Genomic DNA, 18,774 nt, shown 5'->3' with positions numbered 1-18,774 from the left:
GAATTTTGACTGCATGTAAACGTAGTCACTCATGAACACATCTGAAACAAAACAACAGCAGAAACATTCTAGAGCTGTAGTAGTTGTAGGAAGAGAACAATCACGTATGACACAAAACGGTTTTATTTAACATGTTCTGGTGACCCACAAACATAAACTTCTGTGGGCTTGGATTTTTTTGATGCTCTGATTTCAAGGAAGTTTGAGCTTCCTATCTGATGGAAATATACCCCAAAATGTTTGATGACCGATTAGCTGGATCAAATCTGATCTCATAGTCATAAACAATATTTACATGAATATTTCCAGGTTTGCATACCTCTTGGTAAAGTGCAGTCAGTTGGCCAATGACTAGCAGTCCAGTTACTGGGCCTGGAACAGTCCTGGAATGTTCTGGGGTTGATAGATGTCAGGAGTTGGCTGCGTGTAGCTGGTCTCTTCCGGTGAACCCTGACCAGCCCCTGGCTAGCGGCCGTGTGACCTGTGTCCTCTGGTTAAGAAATGATATCAGAAGGCCTTCCCCAACTTCTCCGGGGTGGGAGGTGCGTGTTTGTTTTGAAGGTTGCTTTTCATCGTTTGTCTTTGTTTCAGTTTTCTGTTTGTGGACACTTCTTTGGAGACATCTCTGTCAGATCATCCAACCAACGGCACAGATAATCATCATCAATAATAGGGATGCCCCGATACCGATACTGGTATCAATATTGGGGCCGATACTGCTGTCATATACTCGTACTCTCAAAAATTCTCCGATATCACGCACCGATACCACTTCATTGTTGTTGTAGTTACTGATTAGCGACTCTAGGGGGAGATGTTGAGCCCCAGTCAGCGTGGTAATGAGAACTGGGCTTAAAGTATTACGGGACCGTGCCGGATCTCCGGCGTATGGAGTTTTTTTGTTTTTTGTTTTCTCGGCGTGCAGAGTTTTACTGATTTAAAAAAAAAAAAGAAAAGATGAGTAACTTTAACGGTTTATATATAAAGATGTGTTGATAGGCTGTCAGTTTGAGTCAACCGAGTTCGTCTACCAATGGAATGAGAGGAAAGCAGTTCTGGCTCAACCAAACTAACACCAGCCAATCAGAAGTGACTGATCTGGTAAGGGTTTCATGGGTCTTGTAATTCGCATGTATAGATTGACATATATTTTACGTAGGATGCTCCTTCCGACATAACCCTCTGCATTTATCTGGGTTTGAGACCAGCTCAAAAACACACTGATTTGTGACCTCTTGACGCTGTATGGTTCATCTTCAGGCAAAATTACATAGAGCTACAAACTTGTATATACTTAAAGGAGATTTGAGTTGTAAATAAGGACCATAGTCATTCATATTTTAAAGAGAATACATTTTGTTGTGTTATCATTTTACTAACAGTTGTTACAAACATTTGCCTCCTCTGGCACGGATCTGCTAAAGAAGCCGGGAGCAATGGATCATTTGACCATGATGCCAGTAACCATCTTCCGGGCCGATTTGTTTCATCCACTTGCAACCAGGACCTGCACTGTGCGAGGAAAAGGAGAACCTCAAAAACCACAGAACAATGGAACACATATGCACATTTTCATGATGTGGATGAAAACAGAAAACAAAGAATGGAGCACCACTTAAGGGATTTTATAATATGCTTAAAATAAACTCTAATGAAATAAAATCCTGAGCCCTAGCACACCCAACGAAAATATTTGGGAGTTCATTTTAGTTGTCGGATATGTTAAATCCTTGAGCTCTGCCTTTTATGCTTTGCATGAGAGCTGTTTTAACCAAATCTGGTGAATTTTCCTCTTGTACATTCTTGTTTTTTTGTTTTTTTTCCCCTGGAGAAATATGTAATTCTTTGTTTCCTTTGTGTGAGTTGTAAGTGACATGTTCAGGAACAACCACTAGAGGGAAGTAGATCTCCAGATTGAAATCCGAGGACCTGCCTAAGCTGAACTGACAGTGGACAGAAGAAGCTACTGTTTATTTACAATAAAGGCATCATATTTCTATCATTCTTTCATCTCTGGGGGGCAGTGTACCGAAATGTATTGTCATCTATAATACAAATGTATTGTAAAGAGCTTTGCAGACGGGAGCTTCTCCAAGAGCAAACTATTTTTGGTATTTAAACAAAATATAAAAAGCATCCAGACATAACAGCTTTGTAGTTTATTGATTTATATAGTTCTTAAAATGAAACGGATCCTGTAACCAAATTTAAAACTTGTACCTGTAAACGTAAAAGTTGGTAATGAGATGAGAGTTTTCCTTTCAGGTCCAGTTAAGAATACACAAGGAACATTTCAACACGTGTTGAAGGATGAACTGAAAGATTCTACAAATCCGTTCAGAGAAAGTCTGGAATAACTTCCGATATTTTTTTTGTGTTTTTCCCAGGAGGCAAAAACCATTTTCCTAAAGTGGTTACAGACACGTGCAGACCAAAATGCCGTCCTTACATTCCCCAAGTCCTCCTTCAGGATGGTGTCCATTTCTGACCTCCAGGATGCTCCTTTACCTTCAGATGGTTCCTTGGCTCTGGTCACTGATGCCACAGAGTCCCAGGACCAGAGTCTGTTTGATATGGAGACTTACCGTAAAAACCTGAGGACCGGCCATCTGGGACACACCCTGCTACACGCTGAAGTCGCCACCTCCACCATGGACCTGCTGGAGGGGTAAGAAAACACGCTATGAGTTTGGTCAGGGTTGGGAACCAGGAGGGCAGGAGACGAGTATTCTCAGTTATAAATGATATGTGGCTTTGTGGCACCAAGAAGATTGTCTGAAGGTGAAAAGTGCTGTTTGAACAAGATTATCCCCGGTCGGAGATATCACGGAGAACCGTTAAGAGCGATGGTTAAAACAAAAAGTTTGTTTCTTCAGTTGACCAAAGTCCTGCACAGGCACTCCAAATGTGCAACTATCAATGAAATCATCAATAAATACTTATATAATAAGCCATAAAACATCAATAATCTAGACCAGGTAGAAGTATATATTTTTATAACTGTCTGGACACACTGACTGCGTTTCCATGCATCAATAACCCTTTTAAAACCCGAATATTGGCAATAACCCGGATTTGCACGGCCATGTAAGCACCAATAACCCCTTTGAATAACCTAAATTTGCTCATATTGCGGTTTTGAAAAACCTGAATATGACCCCTGGGTTACTCCTTTTAAAACTCGAATATTCGGTCATATATTCGGCCAAACGGAATATCCCCATCAAACGGAACAGGAATTTGTTTTCTGTACATGCTCTGTTCACAAGGAATCCTGTTCTTTTCCAGGAAGTTCTTTTAAACACGGAGAAACACAAGACCAGGAGGAGACTAATCACTTCATAAATGTAATGAAGGATATGAACATTTCTGCATTTGAGATGAGAGAAAAGTTGCGCGAAGCAGCATTTGTTTTGAATTTGGATACAGGAAGAACAAGTGGAAATGACGGGAATTGCGTCATCACGTTCTCCGCGCGTCGCTGGTTTGATCGGGATATCCCGAATGATTAATTACCATTTATACAGGGATATCCCTGTTTGCTCACGCATGTAAATGGAATATTCCGAATGTTTCAGTAACCGAAACATTAGCAATAACCCGAATTTTGACTGCATGTAAACGTAGTCACTCATGAACACATCTGAAACAAAACAACAGCAGAAACATTCTAGAGCTCCTGGCAAGAAAAGGGTTGTTTCAGTTGTAGGAAGAGAACAATCACGTATGACACAAAACAGTTTTATTTAACATGTTCTGGTGACCCACAAACATAAACTTCTGTGGGCTTGGATTTTTTTGATGCTCTGATTTCAAGGAAGTTTGAGCTTCCTATCTGATGGAAATATACCCCAAAATGTTTGATGACCGATTAGCTGGATCAAATCTGATCTCATAGTCATAAACAATATTTACATAAATATTTCCAGGTTTGCATACCTCTTGGTAAAGTGCAGTCAGTTGGCCAATGACTAGCAGTCCAGTTACTGGGCCTGGAACAGTCCTGGAATGTTCTGGGGTTGATAGATGTCAGGAGTTGGCTGGTAGCTGGTCTCTTCCGGTGAACCCTGACCAGCCCCTGGCTAGCGGCCGTGTGACCTGTGTCCTCTGGTTAAGAAATGATATCAGAAGGCCTTCCCCAACTTCTCCGGGGTGGGAGGTGCGTGTTTGTTTTGAAGGTTGCTTTTCATCGTTTGTCTTTGTTTCAGTTTTCTGTTTGTGGACACTTCTTTGGAGACATCTCTGTCAGATCATCCAACCAACGGCACAGATAATCATCATCAATAATAGGGATGCCCCGATACCGATACTGGTATCAGTATTGGGGCCGATACTGCTCTCATATACTCGTACTCTCAAAAATTCTCCGATATCACGCACCGATACCACTTCATTGTTGTTGTAGTTACTGATTAGCGACTCTAGGGGGAGATGTTGAGCCCCAGTCAGCGTGGTGATGAGAACTGGGCTTAAAGTATTACGGCACCGTGCCGGATCTCCGGCGTATGGAGTTGTTTTGTTTTTTGTTTTCTCGGCGTGCAGAGTTTTACTGATTTTAAAAAAAAAATGAGAAGATGAGTAACTTTAACGGTTTATATATAAAGATGTGTTGATAGGCTGTCAGTTTGAGTCAACCGAGTTCGTCTACCAATGGAATGAGAGGAAAGCAGTTCTGGCTCAACCAAACTAACACCAGCCAATCAGAAGTAGAGCTGGGCGTTTTTTTTTTTTTTTTTACCTTGTCTGCACACATATTAATGATTGATACCATGACGGTAGAAACCAAAAGTATATATATGTGCATTATTACTATATTTAATATATATACATATATATACGCATACATATGCGTACACATACATAAATATACACATACAAACCCAGTGTTTTTTTGTTTTTTTTGGGGGGGGGGGGGTGACGACATCCACTGCCAATCCAGGAAGCAGGAACACACGGAAACACACGTCAAGCACTGGAAATCTGCAACAAAAAACCACAAACAAAGCACGAAACCGGCACGGAGCCAACCAAAACAATAACAGCAATCGACCTAAATCTTGAGATCTGATTGCAGTCTGAGCTAAGCTATCGCTACCGCTACCTAAACCCAAAAACTAGAGAGCCAGCATGCAGGTGAACATGCTGGGCGTTTTTTTGACGGCAGCAGAGCGCTGCTGTTACTTGCGTATCACCGACTTCAAGATGAAGAAAAAATTCATGAAGTCTGTAGAGGATGATTTGGCCGATAAAAGACTGAAAATGAAATGGTGCTGGGCGTGGATGGAAGAAACGGGTGGAGACGGCAGGTGTTTCGTAGCTGGTGCCAGAAGAGAGCCAGGTGCTTTTGCGCGCTCTGCTCTAAAAAGCTACCGTCCGCCAGTAAAAGCTGTACCTCGCCATGAAGGAGATGCCGCTAAAGGCTAAATTATGGTTCCGCGTTAAATCGACGCAGAGCCTACACCGCAGGGTACGGTGCACATCGTCGTGTACCCTACGCCGTAGGCTCTGCGTTGGTGTAACGCAGAACCATAAATCAGCCTTAATAGAGCTGCTGTCTGCTCTTCAGCGCAGCCACAGCTGACGTACCGGTGTCGTGCCAAAAAGTGAAAATGGGTCTTTTTACCTGTCAAAAATTGATTGAAGGCCAAATACAATTAATGAAAGGTTTCTGCCTAAATATGATTTGATCTCTCATTCTTGAGCTTCATAAAATAAATACTAGAGCTCACAGGATTGCCTTTAACTCTTTTAAAGGACCATTACAACACAAAATAGGCATTTTCACCTGCCAAAAATTGATTGAAGGCCAAATACAGTTAATAAAAAGTTGTTTTTGCCTAAATATGACTTGATGTCATTCTTGAGCTTCATAATCTGAAAATATGACGTTTTAGCGCTATCGCTCAACGGGCTGCTGTGCGCGCTCCCGTGGCCAGAAATCAGAAGAAATCAGATTCTGGCAGGCAATCACTTTTTGGCACAACACCGGCACCAACGGCCCACCGAGTTTGTGATGCGAACACCCGTCTGTGCTCGTTCATTGCTGAACATGATGTATCCTTCTCTGTTGCTCAACCGCTTGTAAATCTACGTAAAAAATATAGTGGTTGATAAAAAAGCTTTGAGGAGCCTCACCATTTCTAAGCAGCATGCCAGTTATATGAATACTCATGGCACATACCTGTCAAGTTTTGGATTAAAAAAATAAGGGAAATTTCCCGCCACCAGCTGTCCAACCAGCCCAACCGAGGTTCAGTATTAGATTTTAAGACAGGTTTACAAGATATTTAAAACATCTACCTGTCAATCATTTACAAACTACAATTATGTGCTCTTTATGTACATTTGTTGACACTGAAATGCTGTTGACATTCCTCTGTATGCAATTCCTATAATAGAGCCTAAATTAGATCACAAAGGGGAATTAAAGCACATTTATTTATTTTAAATATTTTCAGTGTATATACAAATTGATTGTCTTCAAGTAAAACATTTTCTTTTAATTTGTCATTGTCACTCATGCAATCGACCTAAATCTTGAGATCTGATTGCAGTCTGAGCTAAGCTATCGCTACCGCTACCTAAACCCAAAAACTAGAGAGCCAGCATGCAGGTGAACAAGCCAGTGTGTATGTCTATGTATGTGTGTGTGTGTGTGTATGTATATGATCATGTGTGTGTGTGTGTGTATATGCGTGTGACTAAGTGACTGTGTGTGTGTGTGTGTGTGTGTGTGTGTGTGTGTGTGTGTGTGTGTGTGTGTGTGTGTGTGTGTGTAATAAAGCTGGGCGTTTTTTTGACGGCAGCAGAGCGCAGAGCTCTGCGCTTTAGCCCTCAGGAACATGAACACTTGCGTATCACCGACTTCAAGATGAAGAAAAAATTCATGAAGTCTGTAGAGGATGATTTGGCCGATAAAAGACTGAAAATGAAATGGTGCTTTGTCCTTGTCACTCATGTGGGTCTCTGGCTCCCATTTTTGAATATATTTACATGAAATCTTCACTTTTCTGGCAGAAATGTCTTCTCTCTCGTTACATCGATCCATCTGATTTGTTGTTCTGAGTTTGTTCCCTTTGTTGCCACTAACATTGCGAGAGGCGCAAAAGGCACAATAACCCTTTTTTAAAATTATTATATTATAAAACGGTAAATTACGGGAAAATACTAATACGGGAGGGCGGTGGAAAAGAGGGGTAAAATACGGTAGTTTCCCGGCCAAAACGGGAGACTTGACAGGTATGGACACAGCACTAGAGTTTTAAAAAACAGCTAACAGAGAAGCTCAAAAAGAGTGTTTTCATTAAACATTGATGAAGCGACCAGCCAGAGCAGGACAACATTATGAAAGTACTTATTCACTTTTTTGATATGGCCAGAGTAACAACTCAACATCTGGTAAGCAGAAAAGTTAATCTTGCCAATGCTTCAGTACTTCTGCTGGAACTAGAAAATCCTGCAGTCTTATGAGTTTGAGTGGAAACAAGTCACAAGTTTCTACTGGACGATTGTGTCGTTATGAAGGGAAAGAGGACTGGACTGGAGACACAAGCTAGGAGGGAGAACCAGCAACCACCTCCTCAGGGCCAGCCAGGTTCTTTCCTCTCTTTTATTCTACAACTGTTGCACTCTGTGCACTGTTTTGCAAATAAAAAAATAAAAAAATAATGGAATATATATATATATATATATATATATATATATATAAAAAAATATTGTCCTTTACTGAATTAAATGGTTGCTAATCAATAATTCCACCAATTAATTAGCCTGCCTGAGTTTCACCTGCCCATATAACATTATGACCTTTAAAATACTCATATTTTAGATTGTAGGTTATCTTATACCCTTTCAAACACAATGACAACTAGCGAAACTTGATATCAAAAGCATCCATAGTGAAAAGGAAAATTATATTCAAATGATGTAATTTTTGTTGCTTGCCAAATTGCCGAGCGCATGTGCCCCCGCTCCCCGAAAAAAAGTTCAGGCTCAGGAATTTTTTTAACTTTAAGCCCTGTGAGAAGAGAATGATACCATTGAGTGAGACTGGCAGCGCTGTTTCAGGCAAGATAGCGACAATCAATGCAGCACGTGTGGATATGTTTCAAAATAAGGGACGACGACAGAAGCAAGGCAGACTGCAAGCTAGATGCTGCTAAGGTCAAGAGGAGGAAAGGAGAATACGTCGTTTAATACCAGCAACTTGATAAAATATCTCAAGGCGCATCATAAAGCTGAGTATACGGAGTTTGCTAATGCTACTACAAGACCACAACAGCCAACATTAGCTCAGGTTTTGCAAAAGCCACAGACAATGGAAATAGACAAGAGACGACCCACGGGCCGTGTTGGGACTCAGCGGGCTGTCGGCGCGTGGCCGGGGGGCTGCGCGCACCCAGCGGCGACCGGAAGGAAAGCCCAGCCGGCTGAGTTTTGTTTAAAATAGTTATTCTACTCATTTTATTTATTTTTATTGAATTTATCTGTTGCAAATAAAACCTGTCTTCCAATTCATTGCATTTTTCATTTCATTTTTAGCCTAGTTATTTTTGTGCTAGAAGTATCATATCGGTACTCGGTATCGGCAAGTACACAAATTAAAATACTCGTACTTGTGTGAAAAAAAATGGTATCGGGGCATCCTTAATCAATAACCATTATTGATCATATAGGTATGCGCTGGCCTTCTCTCGTAGGAGCTGATAGCAACACGTAGTGCTGCCTCCATGCTCCGCTAGGGTTATTGATGAGAGTGTGTTTACACACACCAGCAGTAATAATAAGAAGGGTAAGGGAGTTGAGACGGGCTGGAACTAATTTCTGGCCTGAATGACCTCAGCGTTGCAGAGGGAAGCTGCTGCTAATAGACGTCTTTGTCTGCGTCCACACGTGAGGGAAGGTGGCTGCTGAGTGGGTCAATCAGGCAACAGTTGGCAGCAATTAAAACTGTCATAAAGTTTGACAAATGGACGATGGAGCAGTGTTGAGCTGATTGGAATAGACACAGTTGTCATGAAGGTTATAAAGAAACCGAAGTAGGGTGAACGAGCAGACAGGCTTTGAACCCCCAAACCTGCTGCTGCACCCCAGTTTCCCCATTCATGTTTGACTTTCCAGATGTCCCTTTGGAGCAGCCTTGATTAATGTTATTGTTAAGTAATGTCTGCTTTATGTCTGCAAGCATTTGCCCACAAGTATTCAGGATCCTGGATATTTTCAGAGAGTCCTCCTTCTGCAGAAGTATTAACACTTTCACAGACAAACATACTGTAATGGAGCTCAGAAATGCCTGGCTGATCTTTATTCAAGATGCTTCATGTTTTTCTCAGCAACTTCATTTAATTTATAGATATTCATCCATTTTTATATATCAGATCTGTCACTTCTAGAAAGAAGTTGAGACAGTGAAGTTTTAACCACTTTTAATGTTTCTGTTCCCTGTCACAACACTTCCATGGTGTTCTGGCATTGAAGATGGCAGTGATAAAGAGTTGCAGGGTTTTTTTGTTCCCCTTTTCTTGACTACATGTCTTTAGGTGTATTTCTTTTTACAATAGGGATCAGGAATACTCATTTATCTCGCCACATCACACATTTTCATGGTGATGGTCCATCTCAGATGCCTCCATGTCCAGAGTCTAGAGATGTCTCCTCTGGAAAAGTTAACATCAGGCTTCTTTCTTGACAAAAGCGTTTTAAGCATCATTAGTGAATCTATCTCTGTATTGTAGTGTTGACAGATGTTTCCATGGTAACCCATGTCCATGTGGTTCTATCAGCTTTTGATGAATGATGGTTCTTGATCCAATGTCGTCTGACGGGTCAGAGATCTCAGGTGTCCAGCTTAGACTTGTTCTCTTGTCCTTTACAGACTGAAATTCCTCCAGATTCCCGGAATGTTTTGAACGCACTAAAAAATCTCGCATACCCATTTTGCTACTCATTAGGGTGGAAGTGTGCGATTTCGGATGCAGTCTATGTCTTTTTATTCATGAGGCAGGGGATGGAAGGGGGAGGTAGGTCAGGGTTAACGGGCATATTGGTATAGCGAGTCTGGGGCGGCCACAGAACCCAGGCCACTGGCACAAGCCCCCACCACTAGGAACCCCCCTGCACCAAGGGCCCCCCCCAGGGCCCAAAGCGGACCCACATACCCCCAACTGCAGGCTAGGTACCCGGGCCGCCCCCCCACCCCATACCACCACCGCTGCCCTGGGGCAGGCAGGAATAATAACCATTCCGGCCCACCCAGAGCAGACCGTACCACCCCCTAGAGTGTTTTATTTCAGTTTTATTTTTAATTCCCCCTTATTTCAGTGTTTCAAAGACATTCTCATGTTTCTGTGGTGTTAATCCAGAAAGTAAACGGTAGAACAGACGAGTTTCAGAGTAGATACTTATTAGATAACACAAAGACGGCTGTTCTTCTTTAAAGGGGGCAATGAAGCAATGAAACTGGAGTGAAAGAGTTTTCTTCACATTAGCACTGAAGAAAGCACAGCCTGTTTGTTCTGAGTATTATTGCTCTGTTTGGTGGTGGATTAGTAACGGCAGCCCCGGTTCTCATACAGACTGGAGTCAGCAGGTCCCGGTTCTCTAGCAATCACCAACCGCAGTCTGGCCATTCCGGTTTTCCCTACAGACATGAACCGAAACCTGCTCGTCCAGGTTCTGTAAAGAAGTGGACCGGAGTCAGCAGGTCCCGGTACTTAAAGACACAGACTGGAGTCTGCCGGTTCTCTACGCACACGGTCCGGAGTCTGCCGGTTCTCTACACACACGGTCCGGAGTCTGCCGGTTCTCTACACACATGGTCCGGAGTCTGCTGGTTCTCTACACACAACTGTCCGGAGTCTGCTGGTTCTCTACACACACGGTCCGGAGTCTGCCGGTTCTCTACACACAACTGTCCGGAGTCTGCTGGTTCTCTAAACACACGGTCCGGAGTCTGCCGGTTCTCTACACACACGGTCCGGAGTCTGCTGGTTCCCGGTTCTCAACAGACACGAAGCAGATGCGACCCTAGCCCTTTACATCCACTTGGCAAGAACATTGGCCAGTCTCTCGCCGCAGATGTGCACATGCGCGGGGTGCTCCCCTAATTTGACACCAATAATATATGTGTACATACATGTGGAGAGGAGGATGTGCTGGTTGACCATGTTTTCTGATTATTTGGAGCTTTTCTGTGCACTAAATCATAAACATGTTTGAGATTACTGTGTAATCACAGTTTGCAGACAGATTTGATGCTGTAATCTTATCTGTCTGGTTTTAATGCGTGGGCTCTCACAGAGGTCCTTTGGGAGAACTTTTCCAGTTGTTGTTCAGACCATCTGGCAATCAGAGCTTGTTTTGACAAGCAGTCCCACAACCAGACTGACTGAATGTGGAATCAGGACTCTTTTTTCTTGTGAAAATGTAAAGACGTAGGACGAATTTGGAACTCAGAAAACCGATTCCTCAGAACTGTGGCAACAGGTCCGACCACAGAAATCTAATTGCTCCAGTTGACCCTGAATGCTCCACCTGCAATTAGAAAAAAATGTAACCAGATGCCTAAATGTCCTGGTTTCTCATTCTGAAGGAACATGTGGTGCCGTGTTTGACTTGTGGAAGGAGTGCCAGACTCCAGAGACCTGATCCCGACTCTGAACCTTCCACACCTTCACATTTCCATCGTTGAGTTACAACACTTATTGAGTTTTAATGCTTGGAATTCATTAATCTCTTCCTGGTGTCAACTGATCAGTATACAATTAAATTTACATCTGCCATCAATTAAGTGTTCTCCAACCCTGTTTCATACATAACCAGACCAGAACACATTGCTGTGATGAACGACATCAAGATTTAAAAAAAACATCTCACCATTCCCTTGATTTCCATTTCTTTGCATACAGCATGAACCGAAGATGGGTCATGTTTTTTATTCCTAAACATCGTTTTGATTATTAATATTCATCCTGTTTTATTTTTATGTATTTTATTTATGGAATAAAAAGTATGTTACTGTACAAGAAATCTCAGAGCTCTTTTTTTGTGAAAGGTTAAAAAACAAACGTTCATATTTTCTTACATACATGCATACCAGCTCACAAACTTACTTCATCACTGCTTTCACTCCAGTTTCATCACTTCAAAATATAGAAAGAAATGTCATAATATATTTATAAATAAACATTAACAGTGAAATATCATTGCTTATGGGTTTTTTTCCCACTATGTGTATATTTATTTATTATATGTCTTACATTTTTTTTCTATACTTTAAAGCAGTGGTCCTCAACCTTTTTTCAGTGATGTACCCCCTATCCATCGTTGGTCCAAGTGATTGACAGGTGAAGCCAGGTGGCATTTGACAGGTTATGTGGAACCATCCTGGTGTGGGGGATACTCTGCAGTTTTAGGATAATAAGTTGAATAGCCTACTCCTGAAGATAAAATTAATTTTATGAATTTAGACTTATATTTTTCTCAATTATTATGAAATATTTATTTTTAAAGGATTTTTGCATGGATGCTACTTTTTAAATATATGTATATTTTAAAATCTCACGTACCCCCTGGAGTGCCTTCGCGTACCCCCATTTGAGAACCATTGCTTTAAAGCAATGCACAGAGTAAATCTGCATGTGAGTGACCAGGTCACTCCACACCCTAGATTCTTTATTTTTCATCATTTTGATGTAGATTTGCTGTTGTGTTTATGATCATTTCGTCACATGACCCAGTTTCAGATATCTGTCTATGTCAGACAGATATCTAAAATGCTGTCTTTTGTTTTGTTTTTCTTTGCTGTCATGTGTCCATAGGACATTGTTCCAGAAGTCTGATGGTTTGTTCACATGCAGTTTTGTGAACCTCAGTCCTGCTTCCATGTCCTTTTTAGACAGAAGAGGTTTAAACTTTAAACTCTTCCAAACAAACAAACTATATTGCTTTTCTCTTATTCTTATTATCTGCTGTATTGGACTTTAACGTCTAACATGCTTATTTAGGCCTGGAGGCTCTGTGATGGAGCTCTTGGGATTAGTTTTTTGTATTTTTCTGGTCATTATCTAATCTTGTGGTAAATTTGCTGGGATATCTACACCTGTGAAGACTGACAGCTGTCTTGAATGTTTTCCACTTGAGAGTAATCTTTCTGACTGTAGAACATTAAACTCCAAATTGGTTAGTAATGGATATATTATAACATTTTTTACAAAAAACAAAATAGGATTATCCCTGTAAAAGTCAGAGTAAAGTAAAGAAACACTGTGTTTCCTTCTGTTCATGCGTCGTCAGGGCAGAAACTGCAGTAAAAAAAAACCTATTTGGAGCTGAAACGGCCTTGTTGAATCTGTCGTTGAACAGACATCTGTGTTTGGTTGAAGGTCGTCCATCAGCCGTCTGTTATTGATCCCTTTCAGTAGTGTCATTTCTAAATGATCATTTCTGCCGTTTCCCAGGAAACAGGATTATGACAATTAATCACATTTCCGGATTAGTTTCTCCTCTCTGATTAAGCAGCCTTGCAATTCCAATGGGTGATCAATGGAAACGAGTTTATGCACAGAAAATCCTGTTTCAAAGACGAGCATCGATGGCACCAATAATCTTTTTATCCTGAAAGTGAGAGGGTTTTTGAGAGGAGGGGAAGTGGCTTTCAGAGAAATTATAACCTAACTTTGAATTAATCAACGTTTGTGTTCGTTAATGTGTTCACTCCAGTCTGTGGTGAATTAGCAGCTTCACATCTGTGTACACATGAATGTTTCTGGAGAGGGCTGGTGGAACTGATCCGTCTGAAGAGAACCAGCATGGCTCCTTCTCCTTATTCTGCTTCAGTTTAGCAGAAGAAGAGTTTGTACTTGTGACTGTGATGGTGTGTTCTGCTGAAGTTTTGGGGTGACCCAAGGGTCTGATGGGAATCCTGAAGCCTAGTTTATGCTTCTCTGTCAACTCAAAGCACAAGGAATGCCGTCGGCTTGACAACTTGTTTACCATACCTATCAACATTCTACATTGAGGTGGCAGTGCAGTGAAGGAATTGACTGCCAACAATCTAGGGGGTATTGAGTTTAAGAAAGGTCTCTTTTGAAATCACATGAAACTTGTTGGTGGAAACCTTTCGGTTTCATTTGTCTATGAGAGAGGATGGTGTTGGAGGTGGTGCTGATGGATGTAGGTCAGGAAATGCTTTGCATATTGGAAATGTTGCATCATAAATGCAAGGGAAGTTATGGGCGCTCTTTGAACGAGTCTTAACAGAAGGAACAAAGCAGAAATGCAAGGAAATGATGCCGTACAGCCGACCAGTCGCAGCCCTTGAGATCTGTGGCATATCGACATGTCGTCTGAAAAAAATTGTTTTGTCGGGAAGGAAGGGGTTCACATCACTGGAGAGGTTCTGTGTCCTGATACTATCATTTTAAAAGAGAAGCATTTATCAGGCTTTAAAAAAATAAATGTGATGTTGAACTGACTGCTAGGGTCCTGATCCAAACTTTCAGGTTCTTGTCTGACCACTAGGGTTCGGATCCAACAGTTAGTCTCCACTGATCCCCATGTTAAGATGTCCAACTTTTCAGCATAAATAAACAAATTAACAGTCTGGTACAATACTGTTTTGGTCTCCATAGTTTCACAACCGTGACAATTGTAGGGAGGTAATTTTTTCATACCTCATCAGGTTAAATTATATGAAAGAAAAAATTGACCATAAGTACAGTTTTAAAGTGGATAAGTAAAATCGAGTTTTGGAAGGTTATTTCCGTTTTTACCAGTAATTCCAGTTAGAATACAGTTTATAGTGGATCGGTGAAAACGAGTTTAAAAGGTCATTTTCGTTTTTAATAGTAAATCCAGTTAAAATGCAGTTTAAAGTGGATAAGTGGAAACAAGTTTTTAGAAGGTAACTTTCGTTTTTAACAGTAAATCAAGTTCAAATGCAGTTAAAAGTGGATAAGTCAAAACGAGTTCTAGAAGGTAATTTCCGTTTTTTAACAGTAAATCAAGTTAAAATGTACTTTAAAGTGGCTGAGTAAAAAGGAGATTTAAGAAGGTACTTTTCGTTTTTAACAGTAAATCGAGTTAAAATGCAGTATAAAATGGATACCGCCAGAACGGGATTTAGAAGGTATATTTAGATTTTTAAAGTAAATCCAGTTAAGTCATAGTTTTCAGTGAAAAGGAGGTTTAGCAGGTAATTTGAGATTTTTAAAAATAAACAACGTTAAAACAATTTTATAAGATTCGTGAGTAGGACTGGTAAAATTCCTTCAAGTTCTCTAACCAGTCCGGATTGGTAGGTGATATTTATTTTTTATCGTAAGATGGGGGAGAGGTGGTTTGGGTGTTAGAGGGGTGGGTGAGAGAGAAAGTGTTGAGGAGGAGGAGTTAGGAGTAGATTTAGGAGGGAGGAGTCTCTCGTCTGTACAGGTAGTGTATGTCCAATTTTTATGGTTTTGCTATAATAATGGCTGTCATCCCTTTAGCCTGTTAGCACTTAGCCTTGACGTGAGATCTGAGCATTGAATAAAGACCTGAGGATAGAGGCAAAGGACAGAGGATACTAATTCGAATATAAAAGATAATATGTATTGCTGTGCTGTGAACTGTTCTAAGAGACCTCTGAGTAAATAGCTAAATAGCTAACTTGAGGTGTGTGAACTAAGTTCATCTGTGTTACAGTCCGCTTCCAGACCTGGTGGTTGTCCAATTTTGCATGAAATGCGTTGTCACTGCTCCTCCACATCCAGAGGAACCAGCTGAGGGGGCTGAGGACCTCTCTGGTAACATAATAGTCAAGGGGGAACTTGATTCTTCGATGCTGGTTTAAAGCTAAGACTTAACAGATTGTTAGGGTAATCAACAATAAAAAAACTATCAGAAATCAGGTTCCAACTGAAAACACCTCTGGATTCCTGAAGAGGTCACTGACACAAACTCAAAACACTAATGTTTAAGAGGAAAAGAGTACATTTCATGAAATTTTTATTAAATAAAACCAGTTTTATAATTTAGTTCCTGAAAAAACTCAATGACACATGACATGACTAAATATAGAAAAAGTGCATCTAAACATTTGTTTTTAAAACCTCTAAAAACTCCCTCTTTCACAACAGGAACATCAATCGAGATGTTGTAGAAGTGAAATGAATGGAATTGTTCTAAAAGTGTTCAGGTTTTCACTAGATAAGTCCAGAAAGATATGAGCTCTTAAAGTGGAAAATTTACTCACATTGCCGCTGTGTATCATTTTCATTTACTCGGATCTGATAATATTTATACTTTATTTTACATGTCTTACTGAATCTCACACGTGTTTAAGTTTTATTCAAATAAACCTGCCAGATCCTGAAATAAACTCATTGTGGAACTATGAGCTCATGACCTGTTCTACACCAGGCTTCTGAGTGCTCGTCCTTCTCTGTGATGAAGTCTTCGGCTGCAGAGCTTCATCAGATCTGAGAGCACTTAAGCTGATTTAGCTCAGAGCCACTTTGCATCACAACAGCACAAAGAGCAGCTCTGCAGCTTCGGCCTTTGTCCGGTGGCCAATAGATGGGGGTCACATTGGATAAGGTTTAATTGCATTTGGAGATGAAAGGATGTGCAAACATCTTCTCTTCACAATTTGATAAGAAAACAGCGCCAGAGTCAGCAATGATGAAAAGATGCTGACAATTCAGAGCTTGTTGGATTATTGGGACTGAAGTTCAGACAATGAGTGGGGAAAACCACCAAGTTTCGGGTTTTTTTTGCTAAAGAACTGAATCACAGCTCGGCAGTCTGATAAGCATGCACTTTCTGTGATGTTTACACTCTGAAATGACCGAAATGACCGTTTCACTTATGTTGTAGTGATGCTGAAGTCCTCAATCCATGTGTTAAATGTAAATAAAATCACTATGTAGTGATTTGCAAGCTTTGCAGAAGAAGACATCATCATCTTCTCTTGAACAAAGATTATTAAAACGGTCTAAGGTGAACTGGAGAACTGTCCTGTAATCAGATAAATCCAAATCTGAAATTCTCACTAGAAACCATGGACTACAGATTGAAGAAAAGAGGAACCTTCCAGCTTGTTGTCAGCTCAGCTCAAAATCCTGCATCTCTGATGGGATGGAGGTTCACTAGTGTGTGTGGACACATCAGTGCTGAGCGTTTTGTAAAGGTTCTTCTCCGATCCAGACATCTCTTTCACAGAGGGCCTTGCATCTTTCAGCAAGACAGTGCAAGCTCGTTTGCTCAGTTCCACATGTTATGGACTGTGATTAGAAGAAAAGATGATACTGAATCAGTGGTAAACTGCTTTTTTGAGATTGAGGTTGTTTGAATCTGCGGTTTCATTTTTGAATTAACCGGTTTTTCACCGTCAAATGTTTTGTCCGAAGAGCAGTCCAAACCCAAAATATTCAGTTCTTTGAGACAGAGAAAATCTGGAGATCTTTCAAACATGAATTATTCTCCAACTTTTTCCTGATTACCTACAAAACGAATGTTCTAAACATTTCTGAAGATGCCTCAGCTCTCAACGGCTATGTATCATCAGCTTTTCTGTGTTCTAGATCGAGGATTTTCATGAATGAGGTGGTTTTTAACCTTTCTGTATGCTTCACCTGCAGGATGACTCAGCTCTTACCAGAGAAGGTTGGCTTAATCGCTGTGGTGACCCGACAAAGTCAGGGAAGAGGTTAGTTCACCTTCTTTGATGGAGATATGGGTTGCTCTCTGCTGGATTAGAAGGAAAACTGTTTTTGACTTGTAATGGACAAAGGACAGAAAAAAAGCAAATGTTTTGATCCATCATGTCAATGTTACTTCTGCTTGTGGCTCTGAGTTCTGACCAGTTATAACAGATGACAAATCAGGGCATGGGTTCCTTTTCTTTGTTCTGTAGGCCATCATCTGTCTTTTTCTTTACTTTTCTTCTTCTCATTTTTTTTACATATTAGGACCATTTAAGGAAACAAACTGAATAGCATGGGGGCGTGGATATTCTTATAAAACCTTGGGAATTTAGAGATTAAGATAAAAAATTTGTGTATTTGAAGGTTTTTCTTTTTTATATAGGTTAATATTATATATTTGCAAAAACAGACTAAACAAACACATTTACTGATGTTGCTGTTGATCTCATCAGCCGTTTCCTTATTTTATAGAATAATAATTAATAAATAGATCCATCCATCCATCCATCCATCGTCCGCCGCTTATCCGTTCCCGGGTCGCGGGGGCAGCAGCCTCAGCAGGGATGCCCAGACTTCCTTCACCCCAGACACTTCCTCCAGCTCCTCCGAGGGGAGTCCGAGGCGTTCCCAGGCCAGCCGAGAGACATAGTCTCTCCAGCGTGTCCTGGGTCTTCCCCGGGGTCTCCTCCCGGTGGGACATGCCTGGAACACCTCCCTAGGGAGGCGTCCAGGAGGCATCCGATACAGATGCCCAAGCCACCTCAGCTGACTCCTCTCAATGTGAAGGAGCAGCGGCTCGACTCCGAGCACCTCCCGGGTGACCGAACTCCTCACCCTATCTCTAAGGGAGCGTCCAGCCACCCTGCGGAGGAAACTCATCTCGGCCGCTTGTATCCGCGATCTTGTCCTTTCGGTCACTACCCAAAGTTCGTGACCATAGGTGAGGGTAGTTGCGTAGATTGACCGGTAAATCGAGAGCTTCGACTTTCGACTCAGCTCCTTCTTCACCACGACGGACCGGTACATCGACCGCATAACTGCGGACGCTGCACCGATCCGTCTGTCAATCTCCCGCTCCATCGTTCCCTCA

At 41.3% G+C, this 18,774-nt stretch overlaps 1 protein-coding gene across 2 annotated transcripts in view; it reads left to right on the top strand.

Annotated features, from left to right (window-relative positions):
• hlcs (holocarboxylase synthetase (biotin-(proprionyl-CoA-carboxylase (ATP-hydrolysing)) ligase)) overlaps positions 1 to 18,774 on the top strand; it is a 94,686-nt gene that overhangs the window by 52,176 nt on the left and 23,736 nt on the right. For both annotated transcript variants that reach the window (XM_061739570.1, XM_061739571.1), the window contains exons 6-7: positions 2,388 to 2,668; positions 17,619 to 17,686. In XM_061739570.1, coding sequence (XP_061595554.1) covers positions 2,388 to 2,668; positions 17,619 to 17,686 — 349 coding nt within the window. The remainder of the gene's footprint in view (positions 1 to 2,387; positions 2,669 to 17,618; positions 17,687 to 18,774) is intronic.

The sequence above is a fragment of the Cololabis saira genome, chromosome 14, assembly GCF_033807715.1.
Source record: "Cololabis saira isolate AMF1-May2022 chromosome 14, fColSai1.1, whole genome shotgun sequence".
NCBI classification, from domain to species: Eukaryota; Metazoa; Chordata; class Actinopteri; order Beloniformes; family Belonidae; genus Cololabis; species Cololabis saira.
This window is presented reverse-complemented; position numbering and strand designations above follow the sequence as displayed.